Source organism: Stegostoma tigrinum, chromosome 3, assembly GCF_030684315.1.
Source record: "Stegostoma tigrinum isolate sSteTig4 chromosome 3, sSteTig4.hap1, whole genome shotgun sequence".
Classification (NCBI taxonomy): domain Eukaryota; kingdom Metazoa; phylum Chordata; class Chondrichthyes; order Orectolobiformes; family Stegostomatidae; genus Stegostoma; species Stegostoma tigrinum.
This window is the reverse complement of record NC_081356.1, coordinates 94,745,144-94,767,463: the sequence shown is the minus strand read 5'-3', so window position 1 is coordinate 94,767,463 and position 22,320 is coordinate 94,745,144. Positions and strand designations below refer to the sequence as shown.

The 22,320-nt window shown below is 39.4% G+C and overlaps 1 protein-coding gene across 12 annotated transcripts in view; it reads right to left on the bottom strand.

The window, feature by feature from the left end:
* mef2cb (myocyte enhancer factor 2cb) overlaps positions 1-22,320 on the bottom strand; it is a 301,354-nt gene that overhangs the window by 9,702 nt on the left and 269,332 nt on the right. For 7 of the 12 annotated variants that reach the window (XM_059644758.1, XM_059644757.1, XM_048526644.2 and 4 more), the window contains 3 exons: positions 10,415-10,584; positions 9,530-9,553; positions 8,274-8,403 (listed from right to left, as the gene is read on the bottom strand). In XM_059644758.1, coding sequence (XP_059500741.1) covers positions 8,274-8,403; positions 9,530-9,553; positions 10,415-10,584 — 324 coding nt within the window. The remainder of the gene's footprint in view (positions 1-8,273; positions 8,404-9,529; positions 9,554-10,414; positions 10,585-22,320) is intronic. The other 5 variants (XM_048526672.2, XM_059644759.1, XM_048526668.2 and 2 more) reach the window with 1 other exon arrangement.

The following is a 22,320-nucleotide window of genomic DNA, read 5'->3' as shown; positions in this document are numbered from 1 at the left end:
TTACAACTTTCATTTCTATTCTGTCCTTACTTACCAACATAAACAGCTTAAACAGACTTAAAATCAGAACTTTTCAACTAAAGTAACAAAAAGTCATATATTCTTCCTGAAGTTCTTCAAAGTTGTTTTCTTACTACAAGCTACAGTTAGAAGTTGCTTGAAACAGTTTACCATATTAAGACATTTGACTGGTCAGAATCATCAAGTCTTTTTAAGGTCCCTCAAATAAACTCTAGCCTGTGTGAACAACATAATTCTTTTTAATTTTAAGCAACATTCATCATGAAATAATTAAAGGTAATTTAACAAAATTCAATTCAAAAGTTAATGAGCAGCAAAAATCTTTCAAAATTGTACTATTAAAATGTATTGTATTTCTTAGCTGAAATGGGTTCATACATTCAAGGTGCATCTAAACACTTAAGGTAAATTACTTTCGAAGTACTATAGTCAGAAAATTGCTTTCAATTGGGTTTTTACTGTATTACTAGATGCCTGATGGAGATGACAATCAAAACTGAAGGATGCTAACAAAATGTGCAGTTCGGAAACTTTAACCCAGCAGGACACTCACTGATGCAGAACAGTTCAGCATTATTTTTCACCAGGCAACACTTTCCCATTTTTTGCATTAAAGTGTGTGAAATTATAATCAATAAATAAAATACATAGAATTCTGGAACACAATTTGTTCGAAATCACATTTTTTAAAAGAAACATGTTATGCAGGGTAGATGGCTGTTATTAATATACACACAACTGCACTTATATAGCAACTTTAAGGTAGTGAAATGTTCCAAGACAATTCAAGGAATTGTAATTAAAGGAACAAATCAACACATATGTAAATTACCAATGCATTAGCATGCAAACAACAGACACATGCATAGTAGTACTGGTGCCTGCTATAATACACGTTAAGATGATATCTTTCTGCTGATCCTACAAATTCCACTGGACTTCACATTAAAATATATCTGTGGTCTGACCCTGATGAAACTACTGATATGTTGGCATGCTGTGGGGGTGGAGGAGTAGCAGTACAGTCACTAGACTAGTAATCCTAAACCTCAGACTGATGTTCTAAGAACATGAGCGCAAGTTATACTATGACAGATGGCAATGTTTGAATTCAAAATAATTATGGAATTTGAAAAAAAATGGTAACCACTGTTGTTAAAAAAAAATCTGGTTCACTCATCTTCTTGAGTTAAGGAAATCTGCATTCCTTACCTGGTTTGGCGAACCTGTGATTCCAGACACAATGTGGTTGGCGCTAAACTGTCCTCCGAGGAAAATGCCCTAATGGTATTAACGCTAGACTATTAATCCAGGAGCAGGTAATGTTCTTGAGGCCTGGGTTCAAATTGCACCAAGGCAGGTGATGGTATCTGAATTCAATATTATCGAAAATTAAGAGTCTTATAATATCCATAAAACAATTATTTATTGTTGGGGAAAAAAAATCTGGTTCATTAATACTCTCCAGGGAAGGAAATCCTTACCTGGTCTAGCCTAAATGTGACTCCAGACCCACAGAAAACATGCCTCACTCTTAATCACCCCTCGATTGGCTGAGCAAAACACTCAGTTGTAACAATGGCTATGAATTCTCAAAATATAAATGAAACTGGACGGACTACTTGGCATTGCCTAGGCACTGGAAATGACACCAGAAAAACACATCTTGCTGACCCTGCAAAGTCCTCCTTATTACATTTGAGGCCAATGTGAAAGTTGGGAGAGCTGTCTCACAGGCGAGTCAAGCAACAGCCTGACATAGTCAAACTCACAAATTATAGCTTACAGACAATGTCCCAGGCACCACCATACATGGATATGTTCTGTCTCACTGGCAGCAGAGATGACAACACTGTGGTCTACAGTCGGGAGGGAGTTGCTATAGAATTCCTCAACATTGACTCCAGACCCCATAAAGTCTCATGGCATCAGGTCAAATAGGGGCAAGGAAACTCCCTGTTAAGAGCCATGTACCATCCTCCCTTGGCTGATGAATCAGTATTCTTCCACGTTGAAGGAAACACAGATCCTGGCAAGAGTGCAGTATGAACTCTGGGTGGGGATTTCAATGTCCACTACCAAATGTAGCTCAGTAGCAGCACTACTGATTGAGCTGGTCAGGTCTTAAAGTACACAACTGGTATATTTGGTCTGAATTGAACTGACTTATGATTATTGTCACTTGCACTCACACGAGTATAGTGAATCGTTTACAAGTCAGCACTTACAGTAGCACCTTAGGTACAAAAGTACCTAGGCACAGAATCATGGTGCAAAGCCGAAAAATAAAACAAAGGGTTGGCAGCAGGTGGTAAGGGAGCCAACAAGAGGAAAAAACACATTTAACCTCATCTTCATTAATGTGATGGCTGCAGATGCAATTGTACATAACAGCATCACTAAAGGTGACCAGTGCACAGTCCTTGTGGTGATGAAGACACACCTTCACATTGAGAATACCCTCCATCATGTTGTGTGGCACTATTTCTGTGTTAAGTGGGTCAGATTTTGAACAGACCCAGCAGGTTAAAGCTGGGCATCCACAAGGTCGCGTGGATTATTAACAGCAGCACAATTGTACTCCAAAACAATCTGCAATCTTATCGCCTGGTATATCCCCCACTTTACCTTTCCCAACAAGCCAGCGGATCAACCCTGGTTCAACGGAAAGTGCAGAAGGTCATAACAAGAGGATCATGAGCATACCTAAAAATGGTGAAGCGATCAAACAGGAATACTTGCATGCTAAACAGCATAAACAGAGGGTGATAAAGACAGCTAAGTGATCCGACAATCAAACGGATCAGATCTCAGTTCTGGAGTTGTGCCAAATCCATTTGTGAATGGTGATGGATAATTAAACAACTCACTGGAGGAGGTATTTCCACAAACATCTCCAGCCTCAATGATGCAAGAGCCTAACACATTAATGCAAAAGATAAGGCTGAAGCATGTGCAAAAATATTCAACCAGAAATGCCGAGTGGATAATCGATCTCGTTCTCCTACAGAGATCCCCAGCATTACAGATGTTAGTCTTCAGCCAATTCGGTTCACTCCACGCGATATCAATAAATGATTGCAAGTGCTGGATAGTGCAAAGGCTGTGGGTCCTGACAACGTACTGAAGACTTGTGCTCTGAAACCTGCTGCACCCTTAGCCAAGCTGTTTCAGTGCAGTTACAACACTGAGGATCTACCTAACAATATGGAAAATTGTCTAGACATGTCCTATGTTCAAGAAAGCCAGAAAACTCCAACCCAGCCAGTTACTGCCCCATTAGTCTACACTCGAACATCGATAAAGTAATGGAAAACATCATCAACAGTGCCAATCAGCATCTGCTCAGCAATAACTTGCTCATTGGTACCGAGTTTCAGTTCTTCTATAGACACTCAGCTCTGAGCTAATTACAGCCTCGGTTGAAACATGGAGAAAAGAGCTGAATTCTAGAGGTGAGTGGAGAGTGACAGCCCTTGACATCAAGGCTCCATTTGCATGGAGTGCCAACAAAACTTGAGTCAGTGGGATTCATGAGGCAAACTCTCTGCTAGTTGAAGTCATATGTGGCACATGGAATGATTGTGTTTGCTGAAGATCAGTCAGCTCAGCTCCAGGATATCTCTGCAGGAATTCCTCAGGGTAGTATCCTAGTCTCTACCATCTTCAGCTGCTATATGAAGTAGATGTGAGGATGTTTGCTGGTGAGTGCACAATATTCAGCACCATAAGCAGCTCCTCAGATACTGAAGCAGTCTATGATCAAATACAAGCTCTCAACAAAATCCAGGCTTGCGTTGACAAGTGGCAGGTAACGTTCATGCCACACAAATGCCAAGCAATGACCATCTCCAAAAAGAGAAAATCTAATCACTGCCTCTTAATATTAAATGACATTACCCACTGTCAACATTCTGGGTGTTACCACTGATGAACTGGACTCGTTATAAACACAGTGGCTGCAAGAGCAGGTCAGAAGCTAGAAATACACTGGTAAAGAGTTCACTTGCTGATTCCCAAAGCCTGTCCATCATGTACAAGGCACAATTCAGAAGTGTGACAGAATGTGGCCCACTTGCCTGGCTGTATGTAACTCCAACGACACTCAAGAAACTTCACACCACCCAGGGAAAGGCAGTCCCCTTGACTGTCACCACATCCACATTCACAAATTAAAATAATCAAGAATGGGAATAAATGCTTATGCCATGAACAAAAATAAAACAAATGCTTTCTCAGAAACATAGAGCACAGAAACACATCCTTCAGCCCACCACACCTATTCCAATCAACAAATACCAAACTACACAAATCCCATTTTTTAAAATATAGATTCCCTACAGTGTAGAAACAGGCCCTTTAGCCCAACAAATCCACACCGCCCCTTGGAGCATCCCAACCAGACCCATACCCCTATAACCTACACACCCCTGAACACTACAGGCAATTTAACATGGCCAATCCACCTAGCCTACACATCTGTGGACTGTGGGAGGAAACCCATGCAGACACGGGCAGAATGTGCAAACTCAGCACAGACAGTCACCTGAGGCTGGAATTGAACTCGGGTCCCTGGCACTGTGAGGCTGCAGTGCTAACCACTGAACCACTGTGCAGCCCTGCACTCGGTCCATAGCTTATTATGCCCTGGCGTTTTAAATTTTAACCAGATGCTTTTTAAATGTTGCAAGAGTACCTGCCTCCTCTACCCTCTCAGACAGCACATTCTACATATCTACCACAATTTTTTTCACACATCCCCCCTAAACCACTCGGCCCTCACCTTAAGCAAATGCCCTCTGGTCTTAGATACACCTGCCAATGGGGAACAGATTTTTAAGGTCTACTGTGTCTATGCCTCTCATAATTTTGTAAGCCTCAATCAGATCCCCACTTAGCCACCTCTGTTCCAAGAAAAACAAACCCAGCTTATCCAATCTGTCCTCAGGACTGACACTCTTCATCCCCGGCAATGTCCTGGTGAATCTCTGCTACACCCTCTCCAGTACAATCACATCCTTTTGGCAGTACGGTGACCAGAACTGCACACAGTATTTCATCTGTGAAATAAAACGTCCTTGCTCCTGTACTCTATGCCCTGACTAATCATGGCAAAAATTCTGTATGTCTTCTTCACTACCTTGACTACTTATACTGGCACCTTCAGGGATCTACAGACTTGTACACCAAGGTCCCTTTGTTCCACAGTACTCCCTAGGAACCGATTATGCATTGTGTATAATCCTTCCCCTATTATACCTCCCAAAATGCATCACCTCACATTTGTTAGGATTAAATTCCATCTGCCACTGCTCTGCTCAATTTACCAGCTGATCAATATCAGACTGTAGCCTGAGACCATCCACCTCATCATCAACAAAACCCTGACCTTCATTTAATTTGCAAACTTACTAATTAAACCTTCTACATTCACACCTAAATCGTTAATTTACATTATAAACAGCAAGGGTTCCAGAACCAATCAGTGTGGTACCTAGCTGGTCACAGGTTTCCAATTATAAAAAACAAACAATCCTCCACCATCATCCTTTGTCTCCTATTTCTAACACAGTTTTGGATCCAGTTTACCAACTTGTCCAGGATTCCATGAGCTGTTACCTGTTGGAACAGCCTTCCACATGGGACCCTATCAAAAGCCTTACTGAAGTCCATGTAAACTAAATCAACTGCGCTATCCTCAATATATTTAGTCACCTTTTCAAATATTCAACTAAATTCGTCAGCCAGAATTTCCCTCCAGTAAATCTGTGCTGACTACCCCTGATCAGTGCCTGTCTCTCCAAGTATTGATTAATCCTGCCCCTCAGAATTTTTTACAATAATTTCCCTACTACTGATGTCAGACTAACTGGTCTGTAATTGTCTGGTATATCTCTGCTGCACTTTTTGAACAAAGGCACTATATTAACAATCTTCCGGTCAACTGGCATTTTGCCTGTGGGTGGTGAAATATTAAATATCTCTGCCAGGGGCCCTGCAATATCCTCCCTGGACTCCCACAGCAGCCTGGGATGCATCTTACCAGGCCCTGGGGATTTATGGATCATTACACCTGCTAAATATCTAATAGCTCCTTCTTGTTAATCTTAACATGTCTAGGACCTTACCATCCCAACTGATACCCTCAGCCATAATGTCTTTCTTCTCTGTGGATACAGACGATATGTATTTAGTTCAGAATCATAGAGTCATAGAGTCATACAGCACCAAAACAGACCCTTTGGTCCAACTAGTCCATGCCTACCATGCTCCCAAACTAAACTAGACCCACTTGCCTAATTGTTAACCATATCGCTCCAAACCTTTCCTAGTCAAGTACATATCCAAATGTCCTTTATATGTTGTAACTGTATCTGCATCCACTACATCTCCTGGCAGCTCATTCCACACACAAACCACACTCTGTATAAAAATATTGCTCATGTTCTTTTAAAAATTTTCCTTTCTCACCTTGAAAATATTTCCCCTTGTTTTGAACTCCCCCATCCTAGGGAAAAGACCTTTGCTATTCATCATGTTTATGCCTCTCATGATTTTATAAACCTCTACATGGTCACCCCTCAAACTCCTATGTTCCAGTGAAAAAAAACCCAGCCCATTTTTATAATTCAAATCCTCCATTCCCGGCAACATCCCGGTAAATCTTTCCTGAACCCTCTTCAATTTAATAATATTCTTCCTACAACTGGATGGCCAGAACTGTACACAGTACTCCAGAAGAGACCTCACCGACATCCTGCAAAATCTCATCACGACGGAGAGAGCAAGAACTGCAGATGCTGGAGTCAGAGTCAAGGCAGTGTGGAGCTGGAGTAACACAGCAGGTCAGTCAATATCAGAGAAGCAGGAGAGTCATCGTTTCGGCCTGGACCCTTCACCAGGAAGGGTCATCCTGATGAAGGGTCTAGGCCCGAAATGTCAATTCTCTTGCTCCTGTGATGCTGCCTGACCTGCTGTGTTCCTCCAGCTCCACACTGTATTAACTCAACACGACGTCCCAATTCCGATACTTAAAGGTCTGAGCACTGCGGACTATCCCTAATCAGTCCATGCCACTCCAAATGCATGTAAATCTTATCTTTCTGAATACCTCCAACAACTTAACCACCGCCGATGTCAGGCTCATAGGTCTATAGATATCAGATTTTTCTTTACAGCCTTTCCTAAATAAAGGCACATTAGCCACCCTCCAGTTCTCTGGCACCTCACCCACGCTTATAGATGATATAAATTTGTCTTCTAGGGGCCCCACAATTTCTTCCCTAACTTCCCACAATATGCTGGGATATGTGATCAGGTCCTGGAGGTTTATCCACTTTTATGTTTTCTAGGACCTCCAGCACTTCCTCTACTGTAATGCGAACTGTCTTCAAAACATCCATATTTTTCTTGTTCTCTGGCCTCCATTTCCTTCTCTACAGTAACAACTGATGCAAAATATTTATTTAGTATCTCTCCCATTACCTGAGGTTCAACACATAGAACTCAGTCATGTTCCCTGGTTCCACACACAGGTTGCCCCTTTGGTCCATAACAGGGCCCACTCTTTTCCTGGTAAATCTCTTACTTATAAAAAGCCTTGGGATTTTTCTTAATCCTATCTACCAAAGGTATTTCATGGCCCCTCTTTGCCCTCCTAATTTCCTTTTTAAGCAACCTCCAGCACTTTCTACTTTTGCAGGGTCTCTCCAGTTTCTGATGAACTGAACCTGACATATGTTCCCTTTTGTTTTAAATCTATCCATTGATCTCCATGGTTCCCAAGACTTGCTGCTCTTAGCCTTCACTCTTGGAGGAACACACTGGGTCTGAGCTCTCACTGCATAACTTTTAAAAGGCTCCCATCACTTTCCAGATGTAGACTTACCTGCACATAGCTACCCCCAGCCTATGTTTGCCAGATCCTGTCTAATGAAATTGAAAACAGCCTTCCCCCATTCAGCAATTTGCGTTGTGGTGTCAGATCATTTTAACCAGAATCGATTGACAAATGAAAGTCGAGGGAAGAAGCACCATTATTTGCACTTTTAACAATACATACATTTCATTGCCGTTGCTTATGCATCAACTGCAACTAATAACCTTTAACAATCTACATATAGAAGCAGAATGCAGCACATCTTTTAGAAACAATGCTATAGCAAGTATATCATTATTTCAGAGATTCTAAGTAATATTAGTAGGTACAGTGAAACTTTGTAATGGACTGTAAGGTGAGAGGAGTTACTTACCAGTACCATATGTGGTAGAAATGGCTGAAGGGTATCCTCCCATTCCATGCCCAGGTAAAGTAGGGGTTGCTACAGAAACTACTGGTGTAGCCAATGACTGTGCAGCTTGAGAGTTGTTTATTCTCTGATTCTACAGAAAATCAAAAAAATTGTGATACTTAAAATTTTTAATGCTTTGTATGTCTTTTTAATAATAATTGCAGAAATAAATGCAATGTAGACCGGATATTTTTAATAAACTGAATCATTTGACATAATTAGCTTTTAAGAACTCTTCCAAACCTATCATTTACAACACTTCAGGAGACTAGATGTTCCCAAGGTAACCAATTACATCAGTATCTCCATAGTAACCAGCCTAGTCACGAGCAAAGATTGCGTTTTTGAAGCAGGAAAATGACAAAATAGAAAACAAATAAAATACACACGATGACCTGTTATTGTGCATTTATTGAAAAAAAACTATAGTAGTGTATTTCAGGCATACTTTATAAAGCATTGTCTACTTTTATCTTAATTGTGAGCAGAAGTTAGACATCTAAATATTTTTCATAACCAGTAGGTGGTGCTATGTTACTTTTGGTTCACAGTTGTCAGGCTGTAACATTCTTATGATGGCAACACATTTTCAGTTGTGTATAATGTTTCTCATAAATACTAGAAATATAAGAACAAAGTAATTAATTGACTATTAAATGTATAATGTTCAACACTGCACAGTTTTAGAAGTCTATTCACTGTTAGCTGCCTGCATTTTCAACCCATCTAAACTTGGCTTACAAAATTTAAGAATACCACAGATATGGAACTCTGAAAATTCATAACAATTTTAATTTGAAAACAATGCTTAAGATAGAAAATAAACACAAGGCATCTTTTTGTTAAACAGTATGGTACTACCTATCCTGCCTTGTTCAAAAGTAATATTAACCTTAAGATAATTATCACTACTGAGAAAAGAGGAACATTGCCAAAACTTGTATCTTGCATTTATCACGAAAGAATTGCAAGATAGCAAGTTTTGAAGGGAACAACAAGGCTGCATAAAATATTATTCTCTTTGAAATTTGCTACTCCTGTGATTTGGCCTGATGAGTGCAATACAAAAGGTTTGATTGTGTGTCTTATTTTCAGCTTTAATGTGGTAATTTTATCAGTGAGAAAGGTCGGTGTGAAAGACAAATCAAAAATCAAGAAGTTACTTTTGTCGATTGTTTTGGGCATAGTTTGAAGTTATTAGCAGAGCTCTCACTTACCTGTAACAAATCAACATCCTCAGACTGACAGCATATAAAAGGAGCAGTGAATAACAGTTAGCTAAAACATTAACTTTTTTCCTCACAGCACAGGTATTACCTGACCTGCTGAGCACTTCCAGCATTATGTCTTTATTTTAGATAATCAGAAACTGCTACATTCAAGTTTGGACCTGTGATGAAGCTTGATTTTTGGGAAGACACATATAAATAGGAATGTTACTCACTTGGGGCTCCAATCAATGCATATATCCATTTGTAAAATCACTACAGACTGCATATACAAGTCAGAATATTTTAAATCAATTGCACATATTCACAGTCTTCTTTCTACATCTCCCCAGGTTGTGCACCTTTTCCTTCAAATGTGGCCAATAAGCATAGATCCTGGTGCTAAACAGAGGGATTCAGAATCCTGGGAACGAGTCTTCCTCTGTTTTCTTTATGTGGGAATACCAACATTAGTGCAACACTTTCAATGAAACAATAAAGATTAACTTCCCAAATTTAACAGGCATTGCGGGTATGCATCATAGCACACCATTTTGTGCCACATTGAATATAAAGTGAAACTCAATTTAAACATTTCAAAGTTATTCCTTTGTATTTTTACACATTCAACACTAAAAGGAAAACTTAAATATTAATTTACTATTGTCTTAAACCTAGTTTGTGTGGCAGAATTATATAAATGTATTATGTATCATCATAATGCACATTTCTATGATATTAGAATCAAAGCATTTTGCTTTTCACACAAAACAAGCTAAAATCCTCTCCCAAACACCTGATATGAAGCAAAAATTATTAGTATTATCCAAATTATTCTGCTGTGTGCACTTTTTGCTTGTGTTTTAGCAGATGCCAGACCGAACATTCACTTACCACTGATGGCATATTCTTTGAACCTGGTGGAATGAGAACCCGGAGGTCAGGTTTCCGATTGTTCATTCCCAAATTCATGGGAGGTGGTGACTTGGTTTGCATGTTCTTGTTCATACTGCCAGGCGAGACCAGCAGACCTGGCGAATTGCGGGGATTTCCATACCCATTTCCTGTTGCATTAAAGATTCAGTATGAGCAACAAAATATTTAATATGTGACATAGAACTCATTATAAGTGAGGAATAAGTAATCAGCAGCTCATCTTTAATGGGAATTATTAAGGAAATATACTCAAAAATGATTATTTACCACATAGAGTTATAGTCATAGATACAGAAGGTATGGTTAGTAACATTGTGGATGATACCAAAATTGGTGGCATTGTGGACAGTGAAGAAGGTTTTCAAAGATTACAAAGGGATCTTGATCAAATGGGTCAATGGGCTGAAAAATGGCAGATGCAGTTCAATCTGGATAAAGGCCCGATATTCCATTTTGGTACAACAAACAAAGGTAGGGCTTACACGAATAATTGGGTAGTGTTGTAGAACAGAGGGACCTATGGTTGCAGGTACATACTTCTTTACAGTTTGCACCGCACATAGACAGGATGATTAAAAAGGCATTTGGCATGCTTGCCTTCATTGCTCACTCCTTTGAGTATAAGAATTGGGATGTCGTGTTGAGATTGTACAAGACATTAGTAAAGCATTTTCTGAAATACTGTGTCTGATTCTGGCCGCCCAGTTATAGAAAGGGTATGATCAAGCTGGAGAGGGTTCAGAAGAGGTTTACTAGTATGTTGCCATGTATGGAAGGTTTGCGTTATAAAGAAAGGCTGGATAGGCTGGGTCTTTTTTCACTGATGCCTAGGAGATTGAGAAGTAACATGGCAGAAGTCTGCAAAATGATGAGTTGATGGTAGTTGACTTTTCCCGAAGATGGGGAATTTTAAGACTAAGCAACACATTTTTAAGGTGAGAGCAGAGAGATTTAAAAAAAGACATGATGCAAATTTTTTCCACACAGGGTGGTTCGTGTGTGGAATGAACTTCCTGAGGAAGTGGTGGATGTGGGTACGATTATAATGTTTAAAAGACATTTGGATGGATGTATGAACAAGAAAGGTTTGGAGAGATGTGGGCCAGAAGCAGGCAGGTGGGACTGGTTTAGTTTGGGATTATATTCGGCAAGGACTGGTTGGGCTGAAGGGTCTGTTTCGGTGCTGTACAATTCTATGACTCTAAAATAAGGTTCCCTGAAAAAAGATGATATTATTTCACTTGATTAACTGAGAAGCGAATGAAATGATAAGTGAATCTAAAATTAGGAAACAACAGCTGCATTGCCACACGGCATATAAAAAAGAACACTTCTGAGAAATTCGTCCATCACAAGAAAGAACGGTAGTTGCAATTATTTGTTGAAAATCAAAGAGCAACAATTAGTTCAGACACGACTGACATTTTAAATAATCTCTTGCATCAATACTGTGTTTGGTAGGGACGGACTTGAACTTAAATAAAAGCCTGAGAAACTTAAACTAATGCAACAGAAAGATTTCAAGTACACAAATTTGGCACAGTTTGAAAGTCTAATGTTTCATTTTAAAAGGACACTTGAGCAAAGAGTTTAAATTACATTAAAAGCACAAAGGCAGGATAGTAAATGGTCAACCAGATGTAATCCATTGTAAATAAGGTGGAAGAAGGAACAATTTGGAGTATATGCTCAATGTATATGGACTAAAGGCTGAATCATATAAGCATTCAAATACAAGTGCAATTGCACAGAAAGCCACAAAAAGATTAATTAAAAATTGGGTTTCATAAGCAGAGGCATAAAGTACAATAGCAAGGATGTAATCACGAATTTGTACTAGACAAAGATTAAGCTATGTGTCGTGTTCAATTGTCGGTACCAGTGACAGAAAAGATTTTCAAAGTCGGAGAAGGTAATGTGGTGCAGATTCCTCCGAACGATGCCAGTAAAGGAAAACTATTGGAAACTGGCCAGACGTGATAAATTAGGACTATTTCCAGTGAAGCACACAAAACTGTGAAGGGATTTAATTGATTTATTAAAAATATTTTAGTGAACGGAGAAGAAAAAAATACTCTGTTTGGGGATTCAACCTAAAAATTGACATAAAAACTGAAGAAGCATGTACAGTAAAAAAAAGTCTTTCTGCTGAGCTTTTGCTGAAGTATAGTAGAGGGAGTATTTGTGTAGACACATCTTCTAAAATAAATATTTAGATGCAGGAGGCTGAGGAGATAGTACATGGCTGATTGCTACTCCTGCCCTCCTGTGCTGTAACCTCTAAGATTCAAGGATATAGGTTTGACTTTCTGAGATTGGGCTACTCTTCCTGGTTCTACAGTTGGTCAGGCATTTCCAGATAAAGGATGCATCTGAAAGCAGTGGAAAATTTTCTGCACATAGGGTGGAATTTTCCCCTTCCTGTGAGATGAGTATGATGAAAAAAGAAATGAAAATGAAAATGTAGATACTTAACGCTGAGAAAAATGCCCTGATTTTCTGCTCAATGTTAGGATCCGACCCTTGAGTAGTGGCTATCTTATTTTCACACACTTGAATCTCACACAAGTCACAACTCATACTACTTATGTACCACTTACAATTCTGTTCTCCTCTACTGAAAAACTAGAGGTGTAAATTACGACAGATAATAAAGAGCTAGTAACAGGTGGCTGTAGGCTGCTGAAAGCATGTGCTGGTCATCATGTCACTGCTTCTTCTGCACAACATCCCTGCATGTTCCACGGTCACCATCCTCCTTGACGCTTCATCCAACAACTTTGTGTCATCAAACCATTAGCCTCACCAAATCACCATGCCTGCTTTTGGACCAACTTTGCCATGTCGGTGACACAGTGGCTAGCACTGCTGCCTCACAGCGCCAGAGACCTGAGTTTGACTCCCGCTTCAGGTGACTGTCTGTGTGGAGTTTGCACATTCTCCCTGTGTACGCCAGGGTTTATCTACGGAGCTCCGGTTTCCTCCCACAATCACAAAGATGTGCAGGTTAGGTGGACTGGCCATGCTAAATTTCCCGTAGTGTTCCCAGAATGTGTAGCCAAGGTGGATTAGCCAAGGGAAATGCAGGGTTACAGTGATAGGGTAGGGGTCTGGGTGTGATACTCTTCGGAGGGTCAGTGTGCATTTGATGGGCCAAATGGCCTTCTTCCTTACTGTTGGGATTCCATGATTTCAGGCCTCCAATTCATGTAGCTCAGGATCACTTAACATGCATACTTTGGATGCAGGGACCACCATGCAGCTCATGCATATACACAGCAGGCTTTTGCGTTGACATGGATATGTGCATCTTATGGCTGATCGCTTGTTTTTGTAATGTCCATCGACTTTAATGCTGAGTTACAGCCTGCCAGACTCTGTGGGTTAGTGTGCTTTGTTTTAGTGCAGAAAGGTGACTGGCAGCTTGTGACAATGGGTAGCACTGAATACTTAGACAGGGAGTAGCTATGCCCCTGTAAGGCACTGTGCTATATTAACATCACACTTGCAGCATAGATTTCAAACATATTTCATGTGCTTCAACAAAATGGCAATGTGTGTAAGTCAAAGGAGAAATAGGGCCAAGTGGTAGTAAAGCCATTCAGTCAGTACCACCACAGTCAATCAAGGGGGTTCAACTGAGACAAGATTAGGGACACTCCTGCGAGTCAAGTGCAAGGACACCTCAGATTGATTCAATCAGCTGCAGCATTACTAAGACCTCCATCCAGGGGATAGGGAGGTTGCAGGTGTGGTGGTTCTGGGGCAGGGTGGGGAGTGATGTAGGCCAATTTTCTTGCTGTGAGATGAAGGGAGGGATTGCGAATTACGAAGATTGGTCCAAGAGCACTTGTTGGTCATGCGTAAGTGGAAGAGGTGGTGAAGCTGCCCCAGCAAGGGAGCTGGACATGCAGAGGGCGTTAAATGTTCGCTGCTTGGGTGTGTGCCCATGAATAGATGTGATGTATGCAACACTTAGAGTTGTAGTCCATGAGCCAATGGCAGTGGGAGAGTTAGTCAGCCAGTTCTGTGGGTGTCAGGCAGCAGAGAAAAGATGTTGACACTTTCCATTGCAGAGTGCAGAAGATCAGTTGACTTTCATTCAGCATTGGTCAGTGTCCCTGTTGATGCAGGACATGGCACTGATCCATGCTACAATTTTTGTCCAGGCTAGCTGGGTCTAGTGAGGTGGTCTTCTTTGGCATTCAGCAAGGAAAAGGGCTATTCCCCCCCTCCACCATCCCAGCTGCAAGCACCTCCAGATCCCTGCACTAAAAGTGGGGGAGCTAGCTTGCTTTTCCTCAGAGATACTTTTATAGTTAATCACTGCGATTTGAGGGCAGTTTCTGGCTTGAACTGTCTGATGTGGTGTACTGGTTTTAAGTATGGCATCAGAGACATATAAGCCAGACGATCTCACCAGCAGTAAGCATTTTTGCCTTGTTGGCCACATGATTCCCTGAGAAACATGGTTATCAGCTCATGGCCTAACTAATAAGGTGAAAAATGGAAGACTATGCGCAAAAATTTGACCCAGGGCCATGTCATCATAAAATTCACTTGCCACCACACTTTAACAGTAAATGGGAAAATTCAGACTATAGTTCTACTGCTACACTACTAAAGTAATATACATCTTTGCCCATCTCTACACAAATACTAGAGATAACAAGGGGTGGAGCTGGATGAACACAGCAGGCCAAGCAGCATCAGAGGAGCAGGAAGGCTGATGTTTTAGGCCTATGTTTCTTCATGTTGACAAATAGAGGTCATAGTTTTAGGATAAGGGGTTTGCAAATTTAAAACACAGATGAGGAGAAATTACTTCTCGCAAAGGGCATGAATCTGTGGAATTCACTACCTCAGATTGCAGCGGATACTGGGACATTGGGTAAATGTAAGAAGGAGAATAAACAGATTATAAATTAGCATGGATTGAAGGGTTGTGGAGACCGGGCAAGAAAGTAGAGTTGAGGTTGAGATGAAATCACTCTTATTTGTATTAAATGGCACAGTGCACTCAAGGAGCTGAATTTCCTACTTCTGCTCCTATTTCTTATGTTCAGAACTCCAATCAGGATACAAGTTACAATTTTAAATTACTAAATAGCCAGCTCTCATGGTGTAACTGGTGTGAAGTCCCTCATATCTGACACAGCCTCCTCGTGGCAGCTACACTACAATTTCTATGTCAACATGAAAAGTGCATTACACTGTTCTAATAAGTACAATCTTGTTAGATAATTAAAAAAACAAAATAATTTGATATTTGAACTGCAATGTTTCTTCTTACATTTTCATGAATACTTTCCATTCTAATTTCAGAGATTACTAAATGAAACATGTCTGTATTCAACAATTTAAATCAAGGTTTTTCATCCTTCTTGGCACAACATTTAGAAAGAGCACTCAGAACACATGGCTATGGATTATGAATCAATTCTGCAAACACCCTTCATAAAATTCAAAGAAAATAAATGAAAAATACATGCATGTGGTCACTGACAAAGTTTTCTTTTGAATATCATCAACTATGCAAACCGCATCCTTCTTACTCAGACTATTGTGGCCTATTTTGAGGCTTGGTGCTCCTCCTCAAGATAATCAATATAGCAGAATGACTTAGTTAAATCTAGGAGCAGAAAGCTTTCTCGAGCTTTTAATGTACAGATTAAAACTTTCCTTCTCAGCTAGTTTAAAATTATGGTGGATCATGAAAATCATAATCTGCAATGCATCCATAAACACAGTATTAGAATTGTTTACCCACTATAAAGCACAAAAAATTATACATCTAAACTAGACATACTTCCGGACAATTACAGAAAAATGAAAAACACATGTTCTGTTTTTAAATGTAAATTCAGATCTTAAAGTCTCATGATTACATTTTCTACATGATGCTAACTGAAGTACTTTATAAAAAAGAAAGTTTATTATTAAACAATTGTTATAATCTTAAATTTTTTTTATCAGTGATGCTTAATTTAACACTGCACAGCACATGCCAGTTGTTTTACTTGTTAAAACTGAGATTAACTGAACTGCACAATGGTTTGTAACGATTAATTTAGCTTCATTTTGCATAAAATGTGGTTTGTGCACAAGCTGCTAATATTAACATCCTGAAGTGAAATCAGGAAACTATTAAGGACAAACCTCAGTGTGAAGTTCATTCATCAACAATACTTATCTGTTCACTTAATGTGGTCTAAATAATGACTTTGATAGGTTAAAATCTGATACCTTCAGTAACAGTTTCTGAACTGCCAGAAGTAGAGTGCATTAGTTTTTCATTATGTATTAAGAGGCATTTGGCTTCCCCAGTAGCTCAGCCAGTTCATTCAATGGAAATTACAGCTAAAAAGAACAGGAAGGTCATCAGCTTTGATACCTGGATTGTGCTTGCAAAAAACTTGATGTCAATAGTACAGTCTTTGGCTTTAATAACTTCAGGCAGTGAATGGAAAAGAAAAATAAAATCAGCCAAGTTTCTCCTTGTGATTTCCGTCTAACAAACTGCACTAACTCTGAATTGTGTGTGTGTGTGTGTGTGTGTGTGTGTGTGTGTGTGTGTGTGTGTGTGTGTGTGTGTGTGTGTGTGTGTGTGTGTGTGTGTGTGAGAGAGAGAGAGAGAGAGATAGAGAGAGAGATAGAGAGAGAGAGAGAGAGAGAGAGAGACTGTGGTCATCAGGTGACAGGATGAGGTTTGGCGGTGATACCTGTTTGACTCGCCTGCCAAAACACAGTGCCAAGGCTCACTTATGACTGATGACAGCCAGTTGGCTGAAGCAGGAGGACAGTCAGAATCTATGGAGCCATTACACAGCAAGGAATTAATGCCTTCAGAAAAGAAATGTTTAGAAAACTAGTGGAAAGAAAAACATAAGAGAAACAAATGAATCAAGGGTACAAGTTAGGTTTCATTATAAGTAAAGTACAATGATGACTACAGATTAGAACAACCTTGTATGCTTTTGAAAAGCTTAGAATCTGTTCCAAAAGTCAATGATTGTACAAAGGTCTTTCTCTAAAAAAAACGCTGTGAAATAATATCTGCACAAATGTTGATTTCTGTCACATTGTTAAAGCAGTAAAAATATTGCTAGACATATTACAGGCAGCTCACCACCACTTTCTGAAGGGCTGTTAGGATAGGCTATAAATGCCAGCAATGCTCGCATCATGTGAACAAATAACACAAAAATGTTGCTAACAGGAAAAATAGGACAACGAGCTATACAAAGACAGTAGGGCAGTTGATCAAACAGATAGGTCTTAAAGGAGGAACGAAAGGTGGAGATGTTCAAGGTTGGACTTTCACACCTGTTGACCAGTATCAGAACAGCTAAAATTAGGGGCTCAAAAGGAAAAAAATTGGAGAACTAGAGTTATCTTAGAGACACAAGAGCTGGAAGAGATACCAAAAATTAGTAAGGACAAGAATGAAGATTTTAAAATCGAGATATTTAAATTGGAGTCAATCCAGGTCAATGAGCACAGAAGTGATAGCTGAACAGGACTTGGTATGATTTAGAACATGAGCAGTCAAGTTTCAGATGACTTTAAGGTTATAGAGGTTGGAAAATGGGAGACTGATCAGTAGCATAGGAACAATCAAGCATAGTTTAGGGTTTTGTCAGCAGATAAAGTGAGGTAAGACATGGTCAAGTGATGTTACAGAAGTGAAAAATGTTATCTTAGCAATGAGTCCGATATGTCACGTACTCGAATAAAATGCTTGTGTTATAAAGGTTCTGATCAGTCTCACAATTGCGAGGGAGAGGGATGGAATCAGTAGCAAGTGAATGGATGCAAACAAGTCATGTGATAACTTAAAAGGAACTGATTGGTCAAGAAAGCTAATGGTGAAGTGAAACTGGAAGTTCTCAAAATGTGTGTAAAACCCAATATTGAACTTTCAGATGACAACTGTGTGAAGTGACAAAGAAATGAGAAACAGGTGATAGCCAAGAATTGATCTAATATGTTAACTATTAATTCACGGGCTTGGGCTTTTAGTGTTAGAGATCAAAGATGTTAGTCATTGCATACAGTATGGATGGCTATTAATTATAATATAGTTTGAAAAAAGTATAGAGCAGTGATTTCAATCAAAACTAAAGTACAGTATTTATGTTTATAACTGTCTTAAATTATAAACATGAATTTGAATTTCCATCATGTATGAATTAGTGTACTTGAAACTGACAGTTATTAGAGGGATTTTCCACCTAAAATATTAGAAAAGGGAATGCCTACACAAATTTGTGGCTGATGTGAAGGAAATTGCACACTTCTCATAAATGAAGCATTAAACTATTTGAAGAATTTCATCAATTCTAGTGGTCATAAAGATAATCTTTGGTCATTTTTTCTCTGTTAATATCATTGTCATTAACAGTTACTATAAAGGTAAAACAATAATGCCATCAGCCATTGCTTTCTGGGAGTGAATGTCTGTTGGACTTGTACAAGTTACGTTTCCTGAAAATATTACAGAAAATATTACTGATTTTGGCAATTACAGAAAAGTGCTATCAGTGACCGGTTACGCAAAGTGGTTTTAGATACTTTACAAATTTCAAACATCTCCATAAATTAGAACCTTTCTAACCTAGGTGTGATTTTCAAATAATGTGTATACTAAGATGGAATAATATAATCTAATATCTTTGATATGCTGGCAAAAGCAACGCCACTTATGTATCATTGCACTGAGTACAGCAAAACAGGGTGGGGAATGGCATCAGTCAAACAATGAACATTTTGTTTTAATAAACACTTTGGGAATGTGTAATAGTCTGAAAAACAAACCACTAAAAAAGTTGTGTTCAGTCACAGAGAACTAACTGTAGCAGAGTCCACATGCTTTTAATACGCCTATATCTTCCTGTGCCAAAGTGGTAGGATGTGGGTTTGGAGTCACGATTCCTCACACAGTGAGTTCCTGATCCTGCAAGTTCCACAAGGGAGGTGACAAGGAAAGTCCAGGCACAACCCTATGAATTGGGTGGAAAAGAAAAATAAAACTAATGCCACTGCAAATTCTTGTGTATTCTAGATATCAAGAATGGCAGCAGCAGACCCCAGGAGTCTATTTTTTCTTTTCTTTTGTATTCACAATGGTATATTACAAAAAAAAAGTAATGTGGGAAAAGTCAAAAACCAAAAGACCATGGAAATGTTGGTGCAAAAAGTGAATGCAGAAACAGAGACGTTGAGGCCTATGAGCACAAATGTTTGAAGGCAAAAAAGTTGATAACACTGCTTTTAAAAAATATATAAACAGCAGTGTAAGAGTACAAAAAAACAAGTTGACAATGCCAAATCTTTGCAAATCCACAGGTTAGGTCTCAAATGGGATATTGCAGCTACGCTGGGATCAGGATGATTTCTTAGTTCATTCATGTGATGTAAGCTTCCTCGGCTGGGCCAGCAACTATTGCTCATCCATGATGGCCCTTCAGTAAAGTGGTTGTGAGCTTTCTTCTTGAACCATTGCAGTATATTGGTGTAGATACATCCATAATGCCATTAGGGAGGAAGTTCAAGGATATTAACACAGTGGTAGGGAAAAAAAAAGTGTTATATTTCCAAATCAGAATGTTCATTATCTTGGAGAGGATCATGCAGGTGGTGGCATTTCATATATTTGCTGCCCTGGTCCTTCTAGGTGGTAGTGGCCATAGGTTTCAAAGGAGTTGTCTAAGGAGCTTTGCTGATTTCTGCAGTGCATCTTAAGGATGGTACACTGTGTTGTTACCGTGTGGCAGTGGTAGAGGATGTGGTGCCAATTAAGTGGGCTATTTGGTCCTGAATGCTGGCAAGCTTCTTGAGTGTTGTTGGAGCTGTATATCATCCCGGCAAACGGGCTTATTCCATCACACTCCTGACTTATGCCTTGTAAATGGTGAACAGGCTCTGGGGAATCAGAAGCAAAGTTATTCACTGCAGTATTTCTAGCCTCTGACCTGTTCTTGTGGCCACTGTATTTATATGGTGGGCCCAGTCCAGTTTCTGTTCATGACCTGATGCCATGAGACTTCAGGAGATCCATAGTTGATGTTGAGGACTCGCAAGGCTGTATATTACCTTCTACTGTACATTACTGTGCTGCCAACTATTGATTGCTGTGTCTATCAAACTGGTGAGAACAGCAGATATCCAGGAAAGGTGATGGTGTTGACTGGGACTTTACTGTGTAAATTCGGATTCTGTGAGAATGACTAACTTAGGCAGTTGTTTGATTAGTCTGTGAGACAGCTCTATCAATTTTGACGTGAGCCCCCAGATGTTGGTTAGGAGTCCAGGGTTGACTGAGCTGTATTTTCTGTTGTCATTTCTAGTGCCTACATCATTGCCTGGTGGTCCATCTGGTTTCATTTCTTATTTGAGACTTTTCGTAGTTGATCCACCTAATTGGCTTACTGGGCCATTTCGGAGGGCCATATTGCAGGGGGTCTGGAGTCATCTATAGATCAGACCGGGTAACAATAGCAGATTTCTAAATGGGATAGTGAACCAGCTGGATTCTTATGACAATTGGCAATGATTTCACAGTTGTCATTAGGTTTTTAGTTCCAGATTTTATTGAATTCAATTTCTACCAATTCAAACTCAGGTCTCCAGATAAATAACAGCGTCTCTGGATTACTAGTCCGGTGACAATATCACTACATCAGCATCTCCAGTTATAGTTGTTTTACTTGACACCTATGGTGCGGATGGGACCAGGGCACAAACCTGAATCTTCATTTATCTTGAATGAACTGGAGTATTATGCTTCCCACCCTCGTATCTACTTTCATTATAAAATACCATTACTCAGATGAATTTCTACATAAATAATGCTAAATTATAATATATTAAGTCAAAACTCCTGAGAACTGTATCCCTCCTACACGTATACATGGCAATTTAGATTTGTACTGCTCTTCTCCATAAATATAATCTAGAGGCTGAACAATGTATTACGAAAACAAAAAATACAATGGTGCTTCTCAACTTCTACAGTCCTACGTACTGTAATATCTGTGCACTGAGGTTTACAATAACTCAAGGTTCATCACCACCTGTTGTGAGTTACTGCAAGTTCAGTGAACAAGAGCCTGCGAGCTCAACACCCAACAAAACTAGCAGTAAAGATTACTCATTTTCTACCCTATTCATATCATCTTTGTGCATGAACCTCCAGATACCTTTAGACCTTCACTGATGCGAGATTTTAATCATTGGAAAAATTATTGGACATTGACACCCACCTGATACAGTTTTGCCGACTCATTTAATATATCAATACCTTTTATTAATGTTATGCTCCCATCCATGCTACTTACTATGTCATCAATCTTTGTGCTAACAGCAATCTTCAAGTCAAGGCTCCTCATTATCTTATCCAAGTCATTAATAATTATAGTGACCAGTTGAACTGAAAACATAAATCCTTGTGAGACACCACTAGTCACCTCCTTCCAATTTGAACACAAAAACATTATTTCTATTCTCCGTCTTCTACTGAATAATTTTCTTACCAGTTCAACAATTTGTTTCTAAATTTATTGCTGAAAGAAAAACCATTTTGTCAAAGCATTTCTTATTACATTCATTGGGTCAATTGCAATCAAACTCCAGTAAAGGGAAAACAACATTTATATTGTATGAGAAGAAGATGGTATCTGGTAGGCAAAAAATTGGACTAATTGATAGAGGTATTACAACAGGGAATGCACCAGATAATGATGCCTGACAGTTATCTACCAAGCATTCTTTAAATATTAAAATTTCGAATAGACAGGTTAATTCTGATTGGTCAAGACAGACAAAGAGGACATTTACATGAGCTGCCTCTGTTCAAACTCAAC